Source organism: Leptidea sinapis, chromosome 3 (genome assembly GCF_905404315.1).
Source record: "Leptidea sinapis chromosome 3, ilLepSina1.1, whole genome shotgun sequence".
Taxonomy (NCBI): domain Eukaryota; kingdom Metazoa; phylum Arthropoda; class Insecta; order Lepidoptera; family Pieridae; genus Leptidea; species Leptidea sinapis.
In genome coordinates this window covers 16,899,067-16,920,178 of record NC_066267.1, presented here as the reverse complement: position 1 = coordinate 16,920,178, position 21,112 = coordinate 16,899,067, and the positions used below count along the sequence as shown (strand labels likewise).

At 35.3% G+C, this 21,112-nt stretch overlaps 1 protein-coding gene across 1 annotated transcript in view; it reads right to left on the bottom strand.

The window, feature by feature from the left end:
* LOC126979356 (photoreceptor-specific nuclear receptor) overlaps window positions 1-19,610 on the bottom strand; it is a 49,006-nt gene extending 29,396 nt beyond the window's left edge. The window contains exons 1-4 of the mRNA XM_050828596.1: window positions 19,583-19,610; window positions 19,255-19,392; window positions 18,315-18,429; window positions 4,938-5,041 (exon numbers count right to left, since the gene is read on the bottom strand). Of these exons, the coding sequence (XP_050684553.1) occupies window positions 4,938-5,041; window positions 18,315-18,429; window positions 19,255-19,392; window positions 19,583-19,610 (385 nt within the window). The remainder of the gene's footprint in view (window positions 1-4,937; window positions 5,042-18,314; window positions 18,430-19,254; window positions 19,393-19,582) is intronic.
* Between the last annotated feature and the right edge of the window lie 1,502 nt (window positions 19,611-21,112).

The window sequence follows — 21,112 nt, the reverse complement described above, 5'->3', positions numbered from 1 at the left end:
CTCAAATGATGGAGAGTGGTGAGACAACCGCCAATGGACATCCGCAATGGTGTAAGAGCCCGTGAACCCCAGACCTACGTTAGACGTTACGTTAAAATGATGGACCATTATGGAGTTTGGGTAACAGCGGCTTTGGCCGGTAAACGGAGTACCGGTAAAAGGTGTGTAAAATATCAATCTAAATACATCAAATAATAAAGTGCGATTTTTCGGTATTACCTTCAAAATATTAAAAATCATTTTATTCATTGCCCTTAATTCTCATGAAATTATAATTTTAATTACGTCATAGTATAAAAGCTGATTTTTATATATATATACTTGGGTAATAAGTAGTTGATGTTTCCTCATTAGCCAGACAATTTTGATAGTTCCACGTTTACCTTCCAAAGACACTGTAACCCAAACTTCATAATGGTCCATCGTTCTTACCTGTGGTGGGAGCATTCGCTGACAAACTTTCAGCTTTTATAAAATAACGTAGCTCTGGGGTTCACGGGCTCTTGCTCTACAACAACAGGGGTCAAGGGATGGTTTACCCATATTTTATTTTTTTGGTTTGTATATTTTGTCAGATGCGATTACTAATTATGACAGTAATCACGACCATCATGTTCACGAAGCATCCTTACACAAACAATGAATTCAAGCTCTAAAGATTGATGCATCCAATATAGACAATAACTAATATTTAAATATAGTTTATTCTTTATTACTTTTAAAAAATAATTTATATTATTTAAAGACGATTATTGGATGCAGCCTTAGATACAAACTAATTTGTTTTATGCATATTACAGCCATTGCAAAATACTCTATTGATTGAAAAGAGTGGCCGTTGAGTGTCTTGTATGTTCTTTTCTCGAATCTACTTTTTCTGAACATATGGTAGACTCAGTAATTCGAATTAACTAAATTATTTAATGACGTTTTAAGAGCGCTTAGTTGAAGTCTCATTGGAAAATGTTTATTTCACTTTGAGTTTTGCCTAAATTGGGAGAGTGCTCAAAGCTAAGTTTTACGTAAGTAAAGTCTAAGTAAGCTCTATAGATCTAAGCCTGAGCCTTGCTTATTTTTGCAGCAAATTCCTAAAACGCACTTAAGATAGACCCCACAAAATAGCACTGTCACTAAACAATAAGATTTCACCGTTTAAATTATTCCACCGCATAAAGCTAACAAACTTATGCATGGGCTAACCGAAAAAAATCACATAAAGGGTAGGTAAGCCCTCATTTGTAGACAGATACATACTGCCACGTGGCAACGCGTGCGATCCTTATTTTAAACAATTTGCATTGCTCGCTGTGTGACTTATTCCAAGCGGACGAGATTTAAATGTTTTTATTTTTAATCGAATACAAGCGCATTACAACATTTATAATAATAATAGTCAAATACTTTATTTTTTACATATTTTAATTTTTCATATATGGAAATACAAAGAAGGTTTTCCTATTGCAGATGTTTTGAAATAACGCTTCCGTATCATCGTAGGTAAGTTGTTTTATCTACTTAGTAAGAATAATTAATAATTTACCAACTGTAATATAAAGATAGAACAGATTTAGTAAGGATGTTTATCTACAACCATGCTTTAAATCCTCTATTTACAATTCTAAAAGTTAGCTTATTGCTAACATTAAAACACCCAATGTCCTGATAACCATTACATCATCCAAACGAATCTTGTAATGAAATTCTGTACAACATTATATCATCCGTTTTCATAATAATACTCCTTTGATTGATATTATGATTATTTATTTTTTTGATTTTTATGATTACCAGGACTGGCTTTTTTAATGTAAGCTAACTATTTCAGAATCTTTTATAGAGGATTCATATTATGGGTGTAGATATAGTCTTGTATGCAACTGTTAATAATTAGGTAAACTATTAAAACAGTTGCTTAAATAACTATCATGCATATTTATAAAAATCACATTTTAGTTGCGACGAGCCCGAGTTTAACTATTTTTAGGGTGAACGTATTTTAGCACTGTTGGTATGGGTAAAAGTTCCTGAAGAAGAAAAAAGCACTTAGTTGACGTACGTAACTCGGAAGAGATTATTGTAAATTACACCCCTTAGGGGATAAGAAGGGACGAATTTCTGTATGAAAGTCCAGCGCATTTTCAAAAGTAAGAAGTAAGAAGTTATGTATTCCTGCTTCTGGTAAGAGATAATTAATGTTCGGCTTCGGTTTTTTTCAAAATTTAATCCTTAATTTAAGCAGGGTAAATTGGGCACTGAGAATTTGTATGGGTATAGCTCGTTAATTTAAAGCAATAATCCAAAGAAAAGCGTGGCTATATACGGAAAATATGGGTGTTGTTTTGTTCTCTTTTGTCATCAGAAAAAATGGCCGAACGAGCAAGGCTTTCATGTGATGGTTACTGATACGCCCTGCGCATTACAATGCAGTGCCGCTCAGGATTCTTGATCGAACCAAAATTCTGAGCGGCATTACAAATGCGATCGTCGGTTAGAGGCATAACATGCTAAGTGTCATTACATGAGTAGTATTACTATTTACGTATGTTGCCTTTTAAAACCTAAATACAATAATGCTTGCACATCACTGCGTCCCGGCAGGAAAAGGAACCGCTGTGGTACCTTTCTAGCCGGTATCTTGTGCATATCCCCTCCCGTACCCAGTAACGGTGGTTCTATCTACAGATAGAGATAAATTACTACCTTCTACTGTCAGTAATTATCTGTCAATAATCTGAAGCTGTCCCAATATACCCGATAAGTCATTCTTATCGCCTTATATTGGGACGCGTGACAATTTCCATACAAACTTCTATCGCTGGTAAGCTATAGTCCTCCCATTGTCAGACAGCGTGTACGGAGAAGGTGAGTTACCATCGATATGTTTATTGAGACAGAAAAGTCAACGATAGTAACGATTTTTATCTCAAGTAAGCCACAACCGGAGATAGACTGAATATTGGAAACGGCCGTAAGTCGATCGTAACCATTAAGAAATACGCACGCCTCATTCCATTTCTGATTTAAGGAAGTGCTATTTCCCTTTGAACTTATAATATAATGTAGGTTTAGTTTTTTACAGATAGATTCGAAGACCCTATACAAACGTTTACTATTTTTTTTATGATAATAAGGGACGAGACGAGCAGGACGTTCAGCTGATGGTAATTGATACGCTCTGCCCATTACAATGCAGTGCCGCTCAGGATTCTTGAAACCCCCAAAAATTCTGAGCGGCATTACAACTGCGCCTGTCGCCTTGAGACAAGATATTAAGTCTCATTTGCCCAGTAATTTCACTAGCTACGGCGCCCTTCAGACCGAAACACAGTAATGCTTACACATTACTGCTTCACGGCAGAAATAGGCGCCGTTGTGGTACCCATAATCTAGCCGGCATCCTGTGCAAAGGAGCCTCCCATTTTTTGAGGGGTGACAGACGGAGAGCATTTAAGTTTAAAGCGTTTACATTTTACAGCTAGTAAAATTACTTAACATCTAAGGAAGACTTAACATCTTATATCCCAAAATAACGAGCGCAATTATGGCGCTCAGAATTTTAGGTTAATTCCAGCCTAACGAAACTCTCTAAGAAAAAAAGCGATTCACTCGATTGTATGAAACGTGCAATCGTTGATAGATTGGCACTATAATCTTGTAAAAAACGGAGATAGCCGAAATCCACAACATTTAAAGCAACTGTTCGCTTTCAAACTTAGCCGGATTATGCTTCGCGAATCACCATACTATAATTACTTCTATTTCAAACTTATGTCAAATCACTGCACATTTCAGACTAAACTAAATTTAAAAGCGCTTGTCAGGTGATCGTCTTCTTGGTTCCGTCACTTGTTCTCATATATAAAAAAAGGATTGTGTGGTTTTATGAAACCACGGCAAAAGTGAAACTTTTTTTAACATTATAGACATTTAACTATAATTTTTGGAATAATATTCCATTAAGGGTATAAAAATCGCTTTATCAATCTTAATTTTATACTTGGAAAATTGGAATGATAATGGGAAATAATAAAAGTAGACTAAGTCTCCAAATGATATTTTTATTGAACTCTGTGTCTTAGCCCTGCTTAAAAATAGTGATTAAAAGGGATAACATTAAACACTGACGAACAACATTTACATTAAACACTGACAAAAACAACAAAATAGCGTGGAACAGTGGCACAAATGACTAATAGTCTATGCACTACACGGCCAGCTGCTGCGAGCTATAGGCGACCGTCAAGCGACATGCAACACACAGACGAAAAAGTTTTAGACGATGTAATAAAAGTTTCACTTTAATAAGCAGAGTCTTAGTAACATAATTTCCTTTGACTGAGGATCCCTAAAATTGGACACGAAAATATGGCTTCTATTATATAGATACTTATAAGTGTATACAAATATGACATCCCAATAACATCCCGATCATAATATTGGGTCAGCGCAATTATTGCACGCTCGTCGCGCTGTCAACGTCAGATACTTGTCAATTATGACGTCATAATGCAACAGACAGGAGGCGGACGCCCCGTGAGTACAACAGACAGTTGATTTATTAGCTCACAATGGTTGTTGATAATATGGGGAACAAATTGTTGTAACTTGTTCACTAAAAGTTTTGAGGTGTTACTTTTCTAATCTGGGGCTACTTAATAATAGTGGCGCCTTTTTCTGCCAGTTAGGCAGCTGATGAAATTGCCTACTGCCACTGAGATTTAGCATCGTATGCCACCAAGTGACGGGCGCAATCGTGGAACCTCTAATAATTTTGAGCAGCACTGCACAGTTGGTGGGAGGGCGCATATCTCATTCCTTTCTTTTTTATTATAATTAATAAATATATACTTAGAATGCTTCTAATAGCTTCTAACACGTCATTCTAAGGTGAACACCCTACTTTAATATCTGAATTACCTATTATAAAAAATACTTACCATCCTTATTCATTCCCATAGCGAGACATTTCTTCAGCCTGCACGCCTGACATTGATTCCTGTGTGCCTTGTCAACCACGCATCGTCCAGTACCCGCCTGGCATCTGGCAAACAAATAGACTGTTAAAGGTATGATAGACGTGCGAGTAAGTTCACTAATTCGTGACTCGTAGGCCTTTTACGCTTCTTTTTATAAGTAAATTCAAAGATAAGAATTAAGGGCCCTGTAAACGGTCAAATTATTTGTCAAATATTTGTTTGACAAACGTGTTTGTCAAATTTTTTGAAAGTGTGCGAGCTTGTTTGACGTGTTTGTCAAACAATGGAAATGTTTGACCTGTTTGATGGAAATTTTGATTGACGGTGTGTTTGGCAAACCTGTTTGATAGTGTGCAACGGTGTTTGTCAAATAATATCTCAGTTATCGCCTTGAAACCATGGAGAACACAACTGCGACAATCAATAACGGCAACATGTCTGAAAAAGAATTTCTTTTGGAATTTATCTCCGTATATCGCGACATGCCGATGCTGTGGAGAATAAAATCAAAAGATTATATGGATAAACACAAGAGAATGAATGCGATCAAAAAAATGACGGAGTTATTGAAAGTGTCTCGCGGGAACATCACTGAAGAAGATGTTAAAAAAAAAATAATATTTTACAAACAACTTTCTAGCGTGAAAATAATAAGGTGAAAAAATCTATGCTTTCTAGATCTGGTACTGATGAACTCTATGTACCTTCATTATGGTACTACAAAGAGCTTGAATTTCTACAAGACCAAGTGGAGGAAGAATCGGGGATCAGTTCAATAACAGGACAAACGCTAAATAGTAGCAATGTTTATTTTATTTTAATTCTACAAGTACAACATATACAGTTACCTACTCTAAACATTTGTAATTTTTTCATTTTCAAATAAGAATTAATTTTCAAAAGAATATTTTTATAAACAACTTGTTACAAATAGGTACAACATAATATTTTAACCTAACCAATAATAATATTTTAACTTAACCAATTAATAAATATTTTTTATTTTCACAAGTACAGCAAATACCTATTCTAAACATTTGTTTTGCCATGGAATAGCACCCGTTGAATTAAAATATTCACAAAAATCATCTCTCACTTCTTTTGCTAATGTAGCGCTATTTCCAGCCCGTGTACGTTCGATATTCAACAATTGATTTGACTCATTTCTCCAAGATCCTTGTATGACAGTCCCTGTAATACAATCTTTCATGTCTAATTCTCCATTCCTAATGTAGTTTTTTTGTTTCATTAGTAAATTGTGTAAATGACAACACGCCATTACTACAATTTTAGCTTTTGTAGGAGATAATTTGATGGGTTTTTGGAGAATCTTAAAACGACTCGCAAGAATGCCGAATACATTTTCAATTATTCGCCGAGCACGGGATAAACGATAATTGAAAATCCTTCTGTTATCATTTAAAACCTGCTTATTGTAGGGCTTCATAAAATTTGGAAGAAGCTGGAAAGCTTCATCGCCTACAAATACAAATGGCATTTTTTTATTAAAGTTTGGCAATTCCTGTGGCTCTGGAATCTGCAACTGGTTGTTCTCAAACATATTCCAAAATTTTGTATTTTTAAGTACTCCTCCATCTGACACTCTACCATTTGTACCGACATCAATCATGATAAATTCATAATTTGCATTAGCTATGGCCATAAGCACTATGGTGTGTGTTCCTTTATAATTATAATAATAGGAACCGGAATGCTCAGGTTTTTGTAAAGTGATATGCTTTCCGTCTACAGCTCCAATGCAATTATCAAAGTTCCATGAATTTCCAAATTGTTGTGCCAATATTTTCCAACTTTCTTGTGTTTTGGGTATCTAAAACATAAAAATACTTATTATTATTATGTAATATGTTTATTATTATGTATTATTATTATTATGTAATATGTTTATATTTATTGTTTTGGTTTCTAGGAATCATCATCAAAACTACCAACATCAACATCAACACAATCACCTTTGCCACCTTCAGCATCTATTAGTCCTGTACAAATAAAAAAGAAGAAAAAGGAGGACTTGCAACATGACTTAATGACATTAGCCAGGGATTATTTCAAAAAACCTGAAAATGAATATCAAGTGATGGCAAGAAACTGGGCCTTTAAACTAGAGCGCATGTCTGGAGAACAAAGAAGACTGGCAGAAAAATTCATAAACGAAATACTCTTTGAAGGAGAAGAAGGAAACCTTCATAGACATTCAGTAGTTATTAATCCGTCTCAGCCAGCACTCGCTTGGAACACTCCATCACCTATTCCGTACACCCCATCTCCTATTTCACACACTTCATCTGAACAATCATATCTGTCCAATACGGAGCAACCTGTGATGATTCATATTTCAGACTCGCAAACAAATGAAAATAATCCAACCGAACCTGAAGATGATACAGCAGCCAAATTTATAAACAATTTTTATTCTCTTTAAATTATATATTTTGTAATTTTGAAATAAAAATCTTACCTGAATATTGTTTAATTTTTCATTTATTGCCTCACAAGTTTCAATGATAATGCCGCTGAGTGTACGAGGTGCAATGCAGGCTTGAAATTTTAGGTCTTCAAAATCGGCGCCACTAGCCAGGTACCTCAAGGTTATAGATAATCTTTGAGAAGCTGGTATAGATTTACGCATAACGGTAGCCTGTTTTGCTATGCAAGGACTTAGCAATGTTAATAAATCTTCAAATGTTTTATGGTCCATGCGCAGGAAGTTTGCATAGTCATTTGGTTCTGTGAGCACTATTTCCCGTAACAAATTTTCGTGCGTATATTTATCCCGTAATTTCAACCACTCTCTAGACCATCGACGACCTTTTTCTTTTTCTTCATACATAGTGCTAGTGTCAATGCCAAAAACGCCTTATCTGTATTATTACTCATTGTTATATACGACAGAAGATGATAACAACACACGAACGTCAAGGAGAAAACTGAAATATGGGCAAATTTATTTGATCTATTGGTTTGATCGTATGCGCTTTTGTTTGATGAAAACATGAAGTTTGACAAACAAATTCGACAAACAAATTTGACCGTCTACAGGGCCCTTTACACCTATATTAAATATAATTTAACACAGCAATCATAAGCTGCACAATGCTTTCTTACGTAATAGTTACCAAACACAAACATTTGATTGTTTTTAAAGATGTACGTGTTCATCTCCCTTGTATATTTTATATGTGGCTAATGTAGTTGGTTTCCCAATTAATTATTAATATATTTATTAGTTACTTATAGTAAAATGTAAGTGTGTTGCTAAGGACAAACTCCTTGGTCCTAATAAAGTAATAAATTAAAAATCATATAATATATTAAAAACTTATAATGCAGTATGCATTATAAGTTTGATGGTGATCCGACCGTTTGTAATTTTGCTCCCAGCGCGCTTCGGATCGCACTTCTGTCACTTCCGCGAGCGCCATTTTGTTTTTTAACGCATCTCCGATGCAAAATGGCTGATTTTCAAAATATTTACATTAAATAATGCATACTAAGTACCTAGTCTAATATCCTAGTCTGTGGCAACTCAAACGCCATGATTTTTTATATAAAACATGTTCTTAACATACTCCTTGATGTCGAATGTAGATTAATATCGAAGTCGGCACTGTTGGAAGTGATCACTCACGGATTAATTTAGGATTATGATTCGAGATTTCTGATTATTATTTTAACTTCTAGTCCCGGAGAGATCAAAAAACAATGTAAGCTAAACTAAACAAAAAATAAAGGCCTTTACAATATTATGTGGTATGTATTTATAATTCCCACAAACCAAAACCCGCGAGTCCAGTCAAAAACAACCAAATATTAAATTTTAAGCCTCTTACAGGAACCCTTCTATGTCCATCTGTGCATCTGCTAAGTTAAAATTAACATTCAATCATAATAATATAATAATAATAAAATAATTAAAGATACAGAGATACAACCCACTATAGCCCAAATAATCGGGAAGAAACGGGTATATGTTGTGAAACTTGTTAAAAAAATCATTCAATGTTTTATGTAAAAGTCGACAGTAGTGACGCGATGACATCTCGTCATCAGTTAATTCAACAAAGTATAATTAAATGAAGTGTGTTTCAAATAAAATATGTTGAACCTGTTAATTAAAGGCCACTCCTTACTTCTGTTTTCTCAATACACATTAAGGCATGTGTGCTATAGCTACAAACGCTGAGCGTAGACTAAGTGAGTTGACTACAAATGGCCACAACTCGAGTTACAAGCAATCAAGGTGAAACGTCGTTTCTAGTAGGTACCTATGTAGTAAACATTATTACGTCAATGCTTGTTTACGTGTTTTGAAAAAAGAGCGTCATAGAATCGTATCGATACTAACATTTACCATTAATTCATTACACACGTAACAAATCCTTGTTTTCTACACAAGCGGTTTGTAAAACCAATTTCCCTTAAGCACTCAGAAATATTAGGAAAAGCAATCAAATCGTACAAATCCCTTAGCGAAAGGAAAAACTATTCAATCAAAGTGAATGAGCACAAGAATCTGCGGCGGTCTAATAAAGATTAAAGATATTTCATTACTGGTAATCCTTCATATAATAGGCTTAGCTCTTGTGACATTTGTCGACCAACGAAAAGGGTACTTCTGCACTTAAACTCGGTTTTCGTTCAGATGTTGCCAGTTTAATTTTTTTATAGAATTGAAAACTTATTTATGCGCGTGGAGCCCTTTATTTTGGGAGTTTCGAATATATGAATTTTAGGTCGGGTTTTTACCGACAGCAAAACTAAGGTATGGAACGAAATAATTGATACACATAAAACGATCAAATAAAAGATAACAAGAAACCGGTCAGTTTGAACTGGTTCTAAGACTTAGTAACACTTCATATGATGCCTTTAGGTCAAAAAAAAAATAGGATTTTTTCGCATAGCGACACGATTTGCCAACACCATGAAGTTAGTCGATCCCCCTCTAGTATAGTGTGAAGTGATATTTATTAAGCAAGCCGGGACACTGACAGGACATATCACCATGGTAATCAGGACGTCACGGTACTACAAAGATTTGTATTAAAAATAGTTTTAAATTTCTTATGCTGCAGCCATATTGTAGCGTTAAGGCGGAGATTTGTGTAATCGACATCGACACTTTTGTACAAGCTAATCATCATATTATTTAATCAATAAATAAATTTATTAAAACTAAACAAATCTTATAAATATATTTATAATATGTACTATGATAAAATTAAATTAAAACTGTCATTACGGGGAAGTGTACCAAGAATACTGGTTGCATTCATGCGTTGGATAGCTAGGCAGTAGCCCTATTGAGGCGCGTAGATTTATATAATATTAAATAAAAAGTTTGGAGTTATTTTGTCTTGCTATGCCAAAAAAAAGTATTATACTTATAATATAATAAGTTGCAATAAAATCACGGATTCAAAGACAAAACGCATTGAACTCATTAGATTACAGGAGCGAGTCACAACAATGACCAACAAAAGACCTTCACAAAATCAATTTGTAGATCGCAGTGAACCACATGTCACACTTATAATGTGGGGTGCGTTATTGAGGCGGGTGGCGAATTAATTGTAACGAGATGAGCTCCCGATGTTAAACTGTTTTTAATATTATCTTGCGTTGAGGGTCATCGTGCAGATATACAGGGAATTGATCAATTGATGTTGTTGATACTACATGTGCTTCTATAAATTTCCTAACACAGCGGTAAGTATCACACAAGGTATTAAATATTGGAAGAATCAAATGTTTTTGAAGTTATACTTCTTTAGGCGCGTTATGGAAAAAATGGTGAGAGTTAAATTTTAAGATGGGCGCGCATCACTGTAACACAAAAGTAACAGGGTGAAGTTGCTTCCTAAAATTTTTGGTTTCTTCGTTCATTATTAGGACAGGCAAAGGGTTTAAGCCCATACAGCCGTATTCGTTATTTAATAATTAATTGTCAAAGCCATCTTTGCAAGATTTTTACAATATTGTTCTTTCTAGAACGTAGAATAGCAGGAGGAATACATAATTTTAAGGAATTTCCTTTTTTACGCCAAAGAAGTATAACTTCTTGCGTGCATAAGTACACACACACACTTTTTTATAATTTCATTCATTTTGAAAGTTTTTGCGACATGCCTTCGAATACTTCACCTACTTCTAAAGTTAAACAACATTCAACGAAAATTCCTCTGTTCACTAATGGAGACAATTTATTTGTTGCTTACATCAAAAATTTCTTGCGCGGTGTTACCAGGTCGATACGACATAGGTACCTCCAAAAAATAAAAGCCTTTCTAAAAGGCAAGCAACGCTCCTGTGATTCTTCTGATGCTGGCAATGGCAAAATGTCCGCCATTCTTTCGACGCTTTTTTTTGGCGCGTGATACAACAATACATGCTGTATGTAAACCATACCCTTTTTTCTTTTATAATTTTGGAATGACTGTTTCAAGACCCCGAAAATCTAGTTTTTCTACTTTTATCATCCTTATCATTTCAGCCGGAAGACGTTCACTGCTGGACAAAGGCCTCCCCTCAAAGATCTGCGCGACGAAGGCTCTGTGCTGCCTTCATCCAACCTATACCGGCGATCTTGACCTTAGTACCCCACCGGCCCTCTGTCCGTCGAGCTATGTGCCCTGCCCACTACCACTTCAGTTACAGTTACGCAAACATCTGGGCTATGTCTAACTTTGGTTCTTCTACCTATTTTTATAATTTAGCTAGAAGTACAACGTGTTATTGATGAAACATCTTTAGCGGCAACGCATCTCTTGATTTCTGGCATCGCAGATGTCTATTGGCGGATTATCAATTTTTCATCAATTACGAGTCTATTGTTCACCTTTTCAACAGTACAACCTCAAATATCAAAAAAATTACAGACATTTTGCTTATGATTGGTTCATTCGGACATATAAAGTATCCCGCGTTTATTTGTGAGGCTGCTTGACATTCAGAAAACTTTAGAATTATCATTGTATTGACAGTGTTGTCAACGATATAGTCAACATTTTGCATATTCACCACCATTTTGCATATTACCAGTGGGAGGCTGCTTTGCACAGGATCTCGGCTAGATTATGGGTACCAAAACGGCGCCTATTTCTGCCGTGAAGCAGTAATGTGTAAGCATTACTGTGTTTCTGTCTGAAGGGCGCCGATCTAGTGAAATTACTGGGCAAATGAGACTTGACATCTTATGTCTCAACGTAACGAGCGCAGTTGTAGTGCCGCACAGAATTTTTGGGTTTTTCAAAAATCTTTTGTGGCACTACATTGTAATAGACAGGGCGTATAAATTAGCATCAGCTGTACGTTCTGCTCGTCTCGTCCCTTATTTTCATAAAAAAATATTCTTGGTTTTTGTATCACGTACCTATAACTTTATACCAAGTTTACTTTACGTTTAGTTTATGTTTATTATTATGAAAGGACATCTCCACATAATAAAACTTGAAAATATTCTTGTTTGTTTGGCCACCCTAAACCACGCTTTAGGGTTTTGTTATCAGTCCGTTCGACCGTCTGTCTGTCTGTCAATACCTCGGGAATCTCGGGATCGCGTGGGGTATCGAGTTTGAACGATATTTTACGGTCTTTTGAAAAGATGCGGCCGTTTATGTTGCAAAAACGTATATTTTGACACTCTCAAGCGAATCAAAATAAGTAGAGTATTTTCCGTTGACCAAGAACTATGAAACTTCGCAAGTAATACCGTCTTATGCTACAAGTATTGGGGAAAATCTGAAAACATTTGTAATTAAATCATAAAAAAATTGTATTGAACCCTCGGTGGGCGACTCCGAATCGCACTTGTCCGGTCTTTTTTTTTATAATAAATGGACCTTTTAAGTTTTAATATGTAAATTGCCGCCAATAATGTCATTTTTCGCCATTTTATGTTGTAGCTCATTTTTAAAGGTCGCGCGTTCGAGGCCCGCATCGTTCATAAATTTTGTTTTCAAATGTTATTTGTGTAATTAACCCCAGAAGTGAGCGAAATCACTTTAAAACATAACAAATTGTTTACTCCAATCAAATAAAATTTGTTTTATTTGAATATGTAAAAAAAATATTTTTGATCACAACTCATACTGCGAGCAAAGTGCTTTGGGCCACAGATGCAGTAAGAATTACGATCACAATGGATTAAGTAGGTTCAAGCGTTCGCGAGTCCCCTATTGTCATAGACACAGTTTTGTTGCAGATGTGTCTAGTGGCAGGTTTTTGATAGGGATTAAGGGATTTTGCGTTTTTGATAGCAAGGGTACGCGCACTTGATTCTCCATTGTGATTTTTTTCTAGTAATTATAATTGAGATTGAATTAATCGCTCAACAAAAGGAGAGGTTATTTTCATTTTGAAACTTGTATCTTAATATCGTGTCCTTCGAATGGCTGATAAATATTGACTTTAAAAATGTAATCTTTACTAACATTTACAATGTGAGCATAGATTAGAGAGTTTCTTGCGCTTTATTTTTTTCTTGATCTTGTTTCTGTTGTTTGTTTCTTCAATTTTGAGAAAATAAATGTCTATTATGCCTTTTAGTTCATTGATACGTCTAGATAGAGTCGTCTAGAGAGTTAAAAGTAGAGAAAGTAAAATTGAAAGATATAAAAAGAATGACTTAATTCAAAGACGCAAAATCAATATGCAGAACACTGAAATGGCAATGGGTCTTACCCATTAGAATGTACTTATTACTTACGCAAGTTAAGAGAAAAACAAGAAAAATTGACTATAATAATACACTGGTATCCAAGAGATGGAAGTAGAAGAAAAAGGCGTCAAACTAAACGCTGGGAAGATGAAGTAAAAGAGCCGCTGGGCCTAAATGGATTCAAATAGCGATATTTATAATATTTGTGAAGTAGTAGTAGTAGCAGTTAAGGCTTATTTTATTTTTATTTAATTTTATTATACGTCTAAATAGACGTCGAAAAAAAATGAGCTTAGAGTTAACCTCTATTTTGAGCAATGCACGCACACTAACAAAGTGTCATACAAACCGCGAGTGTTAGACGTATCTTGTCATATACACTAAAGAATTAAACCTGGCCTGTTTTTAACGGTTGTCTAACAGCAAGAGACTATCTAGACACAAAATTGATTCTAATGATCATACCTTTCAACGACCGTTCCTTATTTGTAGGGGGCAATAGGTGCGGGGGGAGAGTCATATTTTATGAAGAAATTAAAATATCTAACTTATTTCAAAATTAACAGAGTAAATATCTAACTTATTTTAAAATGATAAGGATTAATATTGAATTTGTGTAAACAGCTTTTACATTCCTATGTTTAATATATTAAGAACTATATTAGATACACAAAACCACCATACTTTATTTTGTTATATCTCAAAAGGGTTTAGACAGCGTTTTTGTTGAAAGCTCCCAGACGACTTATTTTTTTGCGACACCTGACTAAAATTGAACAATTATGTTCTAAAACCTTTCTCGAGAAACACTCATTTATTGGTGAAAACAGCATGAAAATCGGTGCAGTTTTTGTGCTTATCAGTGACCAGACAGACAGAAGACGCGGCGAAGGACTTTGTTTTATAAAATGTAGTGATTATTTATGTCCTTCAGTATATACACAACTAACAAAGACTACGACTCTCACCCAGACATACTTATTGATTTCTTGATTGAAGATACTCGCTCCGGAACTGTTTTACCTGTGTGTGCTGTCGTAATCAAATAAAATTATTCATTTCTAATAAATAAAAGGCATTTATTTTCTCAAAATTTATTCCTTTCGAATTCTTTTGGATGTCTTTTCTAATACTAGGTACTACCGCTCCGGAAACAAATAGCGCTCCGTGAGACAAAAAGCGGCGCAAGAAACCCTTCCAAAATTCATTATTTGCGCTCTTTTTAATAAAATATACAATTTTGTACTGGCATTGTAACATACATGTTATACAAAAGGTCACACTTATTACTGACAAATAATCTCCTTCTGTGTAAATGCATCATCAAACCCATATGGTCTTACGCATTGCAGATGTGGGGCACGGCGGCAAACTCAAACATTGAGATCCTGCAAAGGTTTCAGTCAAAGATGCTAAGAATGATAGTTAACACACCATGGTACACGTATATCAGCAACCACAGATTGTATCATGACCTTAACATGAAAACAGTTAAGCAAGAAATAACTGAGTGTCACAATATCAAGAAAAAGGAAAAACCCACAGGTTCTTCTAATGTAGACCGATTGTAATGAGGCGGACTTGTCAATGAACGAGTATCGCACAAGCCTGATATAAATTCATGACCTATTGATGAATCTGTCTAGGACGAGACAGATTGCAATATATTATTTATAAAAAACTAGCTGACCCAGCAAACGTTGTATTGCCATATAATAAGAGGAAAATTCAATAATTAAAATTTTTGGGATATAAAAAATAGAGGACGACCGATTCTCAGACCTACCAAATATTAAATCGTACATAAAATGTATCATACTACAATAATTATTATATTCCTGAGAAAGTTAGAAAGATATAAGGATTCTAATTAGTTATTAATTTTAAACTATTCTTTCTTTTTTCTTTAAACGGACTCTTTTAATTGGACACATCAAAGGATAATCAAAGAGCGAGAGTAACAAACAGCAATTCATTTTTATATATATATAGATAAAAATTAAAAATTGTACTGTCATTGTTATTGCTATAAAATAAGAATATAATAGAATCCAAAATCACTTTCTGTAGACACAAAAACCTACAACTGTTTGTAATTTTAAAATATTCAAAGCTTACCTCATTGATTAATAATACACCTTTTTCTACTTATTATTATTTACCTTATTATATTTTATAAAAACCCGGTTAACAAATATTTTAAAGGATTATTCAGTTATTTTGTACACATTGTCACATTAATGATTTATTTATTTTCAATAGCCTTTTGAATCATTATAAGATTACTTTTATTTCTAGTGTTACAAATGACACTATTTTTAATTATCAACATTTTATTAACACATATTTGACTATCACTGTTATTTCAAATACTTTAATTATGCATTGAATTGGCACTCTAAATATTATAATCTTCTTAAATTTATCTGTTACTACATGTTTTTTTTTGTGCCAGTACGTGTCGAGATGAGCAGGACGTTCAGCTGATGGTAATTGATACACCCTCCCCATTACAAGGCAGTGCCGCTCAGTATTCTTGAAAAACCCAAAAACTCTGAGCGGCACTACAACTGCGCTTGTCACCCTGAGACATAAGATGTTGAGTCTCATTTGCCCAGTAATTTCCCTAGCTACGTCGCCCTTCAGACTGAAACACAGTAATGCTTACACATTACTGCTTCACGCAAGAAATAGGCGCCGTTGCGGTACCCATAAATGGCTCCAATAGACATTATAATTTACCATACGATTAGTATGAATGTAAATAATAAGACAAATAAATTGTATACACGGGTTGAACCATGGAACAGATTTAGTCAAATAAACAGCGCTACCTTCATAATTTTCTCCTTAGACACTTAAACATTTAGATAGAGTCTCCTGCTGTTAGGCAACGCACAAACAGGCTAGGTTTATTACTTTAGTGTGCGTGACAAGCTACATCGTACACTCGTATTCCGGCGATCTTCAGACCGTCAGTCCATCTTGTTAATATTATTCCTTCAATATTAACTAATCGCTTGTATGTGAAGTACCAGTACTTCTTTGCATAGGATACCGGATAGGTATACCTATATATAAGTACCATAGTGGCGCCTTCTGCTGTGAACCAGTAATGTGTAAGCGTTATTGTGTTTCGGTCTGAAGGGCGCCGTAGCTAGTGAAATTACTGGGCAAATGAGTCTTAACATCTTATGACTCAAGGTGACGAGTGCAGTTGTAGTTGTATTGCTCAGAATTTTTAGGTTACTCAAGAATCAAGAAGGGCAGGGCGTATCAATTATCAGCTGAACGTCCTGCTCGTCTCGTTCCTTACTGTCTTTATTTATTTATTATTAATTATAATTACATACATTGCTCTTCATGCCTGATATAAATTTACAGTGTCAGTCTCAAAAACAGAAACAAAGAGGCACCTTAAATGTATTAAATTCCTCTGGATGGCTCACTAGGAAACCCTGTGCAGAGCCAACCAGTGATTACCGTCTGCTGTGTAATTTTATTTAATGTTAATAATTAATGAAATAGAACTAAAACTAACAATATTTAACTGACTTTAAAGTATACTGTCATATATTACTGTCATAAAAAACACATCAATTATTTGTTACCAAAAGCAAGACTTCAAGTTCTCGTACAATTAACGATCAAAATTACAAACTTCCAAACAAAGTACATATCGCGGGACAGAGCTAGTTTCGCATGAAATATATTTGAATTTGAATGCGCCAATCACAAGCTACCATACAAACATTGTGACGTTCTTAAAGGAACAAAGATGAAAATTGGAACAGCAGATGTTAAAATTGAGGTTTGAAGAGCATTTACATTGACAACATAAGTAACAACATTTGTTCAAACAACGTGAAATGTTTGGTTGATCTATTTTTCACGGTAAAAATGTTAACGGTATTTGAATTGCGATATTTACTTAGCTCAATGAAAACATACTTTTTTGTATTGTGTTTATGACAAAATTTTTTGGATACTTTATGCATGAAAACCAGCATATAAAGCCTCTGTGGTAAAGTGGAGCGAGTTGGGTCTTGCCGTAGGTATGTAATATGTATATACATATTGAGACAAATCTGAGATAACTTGAAGTACTACGGCTAATCATGTTAGCCAGTCTATTGGTTACTTCATCATAGCGCAAGTCGTCAAAACAAGTTGGATTAATATCCAACTTGTTTTCATATCATCCCAAAAGATCATCATCATCATTTCAGCCGGAAGACGTCCACTGCTGGACAACGGCCTCCCCCAAAGATCTCCACGACGATCGGTCCTGCGCTGCCCTCATCCAACTCCACCTACCAACACTACGTCTATGTGGTACCGGTATGTGGTCGCCATTCGAGGACCTTACTGCCACAACGGCCATCTGTCCGCCGAGCTATATGGCCTGCCCACTGCCACTTCAGTTTCGCAATCATTTGGGCTTTGTCGGTGACTTTGGTTCTCCTACGGATCTCCTCAATTCTGATTCAATCTCGCAGGGAAACTCCGCTGAGCAACAGTGAGCTTCCTCATAAGGCCCATAGTTAGCGTCTACGTCCCTCAAAAATATCTTTATATTTATTGGCTTTGAATATCCCAAAAGATATTCAAAGTAAATAACATTAATTTCTAATAGATAAATATAATAGCATAAATACCTATATATAAGTTTCCGCCTGACGGATCTCTTGAAGAAGCCACTACATCCATTGCAGGCCAGGATGCCGTAATGTTTGCCGGAGCTCGTGTCACCGCAGACAACACATACGAGACCTAAAACAATGCAATTGACTATTAATTGGAATGTATATAGATACGCTTATAAAAACTCTACTAAAAAAGTTTCTTCTTTAAGCGCTTGCCACTATACTAATTGTTACATCAAATTAAGAAAAATCTTTGTGTACGGTGCGTGTGCTTCGGAAGAGGTGGTGCGGTGGGGGCAACTTGTTCCGAACTCTGGAACGAGAGAGTCAATAAGAGAACTTTGGCAAGCCAACATGAGATGTTGAGTAGAGTGTCAAATTGGTTTAAGCAGAGATTTTCGTTGCTGATTAAGGCTAGGGTTACTATGGATGCGAGTTCTGACGAAAGTTTGTTCTGACGAGTACGTCCGAAATCCTAGTCAGAACAAGGCGTTGTTTACACTGTGCGCCTTTTCTGTTATTCTGATAGTCAGTTCGTTTCTGCCGTCCAGCTAAGATGGACGAATTTGATGAATTTTATTTTACATCGATAAAGAAGGTCTTACTTCCGTTGATATTCCCGAGGTGGACTTTGAGTCCCTAAAGAATGTGCCAGTTTCACGGAGATATAATCACTACGGAAGAAGCGTGAATAAGACTAGAGAAACCTTGAAAAATTATTTTGTTAGTCCATCAGGTGAAATTCCGTTTCAATACAACCTACTGTAATAATCTATAGCTCTACAAGTCATGTTCTTGATAAATAAAATGTAAACATTAATTTTAATTTCTCATGTACCTAATTAATGTAAACCCCACACCAAAATAAAAAAATGTACCTACTGCTGAGTTCAAAAATTGATTTTATATTTTGAATAAATATATTTGAAGTTGAGAGAGGCTTGATGCCAACCTGTCTTACCCAAATGATTGCTTTTCTTAGTGGGAGGATCCGGCAGCCAGGGTCTGAGTGCTGGCGGTGCTAGCGCCGCAGCCACCAGCGCCGCCGATGTTGGAGGTGACCACCTCCGCGGAGAAGTGCTGTCGTCACCTGTCGACAGCAAAATATCAGGCCAAGCTTTAAATTCAATAAAAACTTTTAATTCGATTTTCAAGTCACTAAATGATAGTCATAATTGGACAATAATTGCCAGTTTTCCTGGAGGAAACTCAGCGGATTTTTTTTATATTTTTATCTCTTTTTAAAGTTCAAATTTTTTATATAAGGTCAATAGGGTTACATGATGGGAAGTTGTGACCCATGGACATACTCAAATCCAAGTGTCAAGAAATTCGTTGTACTTAAGGTGGCAATGTTGGTACTTTACAAAGGCTGTATACACAACAAATTAGTTTGTAAGGTGCTGCATTTTGCATCCAATATATGAATCGTGTCCAAAGTTAAAACCGGTTTAAATATCAAATATGTCATAAAAAGTAACAAAGAATAAATTGTAAAAATATAAATTATTGTATATTGGATGCATCAATCTTTATCGTGATTACTGTCATAATTAGAAATCGAATCCAACAAATGCAATGATATATTAACTATAACAGATCGACCTGCCACCACAAGCAGCACCCGTTCACGAGTTGACACATAGACCAGCCATCGTTCCCTTCACAAATATTATTTGAAGGCAGAAAACGACCTGACGAGCCGTGTTATACATGATAACTACAAAATTATAACTACATTTAACACTAGGTCATCGGCTTTTCTACGGGCTGTGGCCACTTGGACGCCAGTAAGATTTGGTAACTTAGCTCGACCACTGAGAAGTTGACCAGCCGCTTATCGTTCACCTCCACTTTACCTAGAACAATTAGCTTGTAAAAGCTGTCAGAAAGCCTTCCGGCAATCTACTGTTTGTTTTTCGAAGACTCTTGCTATAAACCGTCAAGTTTTTCTTTACTTTATTAATTCCTTGATTTATATCGAAAAAAAATTATGATAAAATGAGATAAAAGTTCTTTTCATTCCAGCAAAACGAGTAATCATTCTACTGAGTCGACAGTTTGATTCCATCTTCTTAAGTGCATCTTTAGTCATGAAGGTTTGCCGACAGCTTTTTGAATCCGTCTCTATCACCGGAGAGACAGAACAGTTGTTCGACGGATATTTTCCCGGTGCACTCCCGTAGCCGTAGCCCCCTCCATCTTTCCCATCATGATGAGATGAAGCATTTTTTCTGAACTATTGGCTGGGCGATAATCTTGATCTTCTTTACACTCAGCATCATTCTTGAGTGTATTTTAACGCACTGAAGAACGGTTTTATTTGTGTCCAGCTTTTGCGCTATATTCGGTTTTAGCATCACATTTTGAAAGCCTGCAAGCGTCTTGTAACTTCTTCTTTAAAGTCCACGTTACACAGCAGTATATAACGCCAATATAACTAATATTATCAAGACAACCTTAATATTTCATTAATAACTTAATATAAGATTTCATCTTAAAAGTCATAAAAATTAAAAGCGTCAGGGGATATAAAAAGGCATAAAAGGCCTTTATTTTCTCAAAATTTATCCCATTAGAATTCTTTTTGATGTCATTTCTAATATACTCGATACTACTATACCTACGCAGCTTCAGTTATGAAATAAATTCATACCATACTATTCAAATCTATTTAAATAAATTAGCTTTATTTCATTACTTGATATAAATTTGATCATGTGGCATTATGGCAATCACTTAATCGATTTAGTGTACACATTTGAAATATGTACAAAATATTTCGATCTTATCAGCAGGGTATAAGCGCT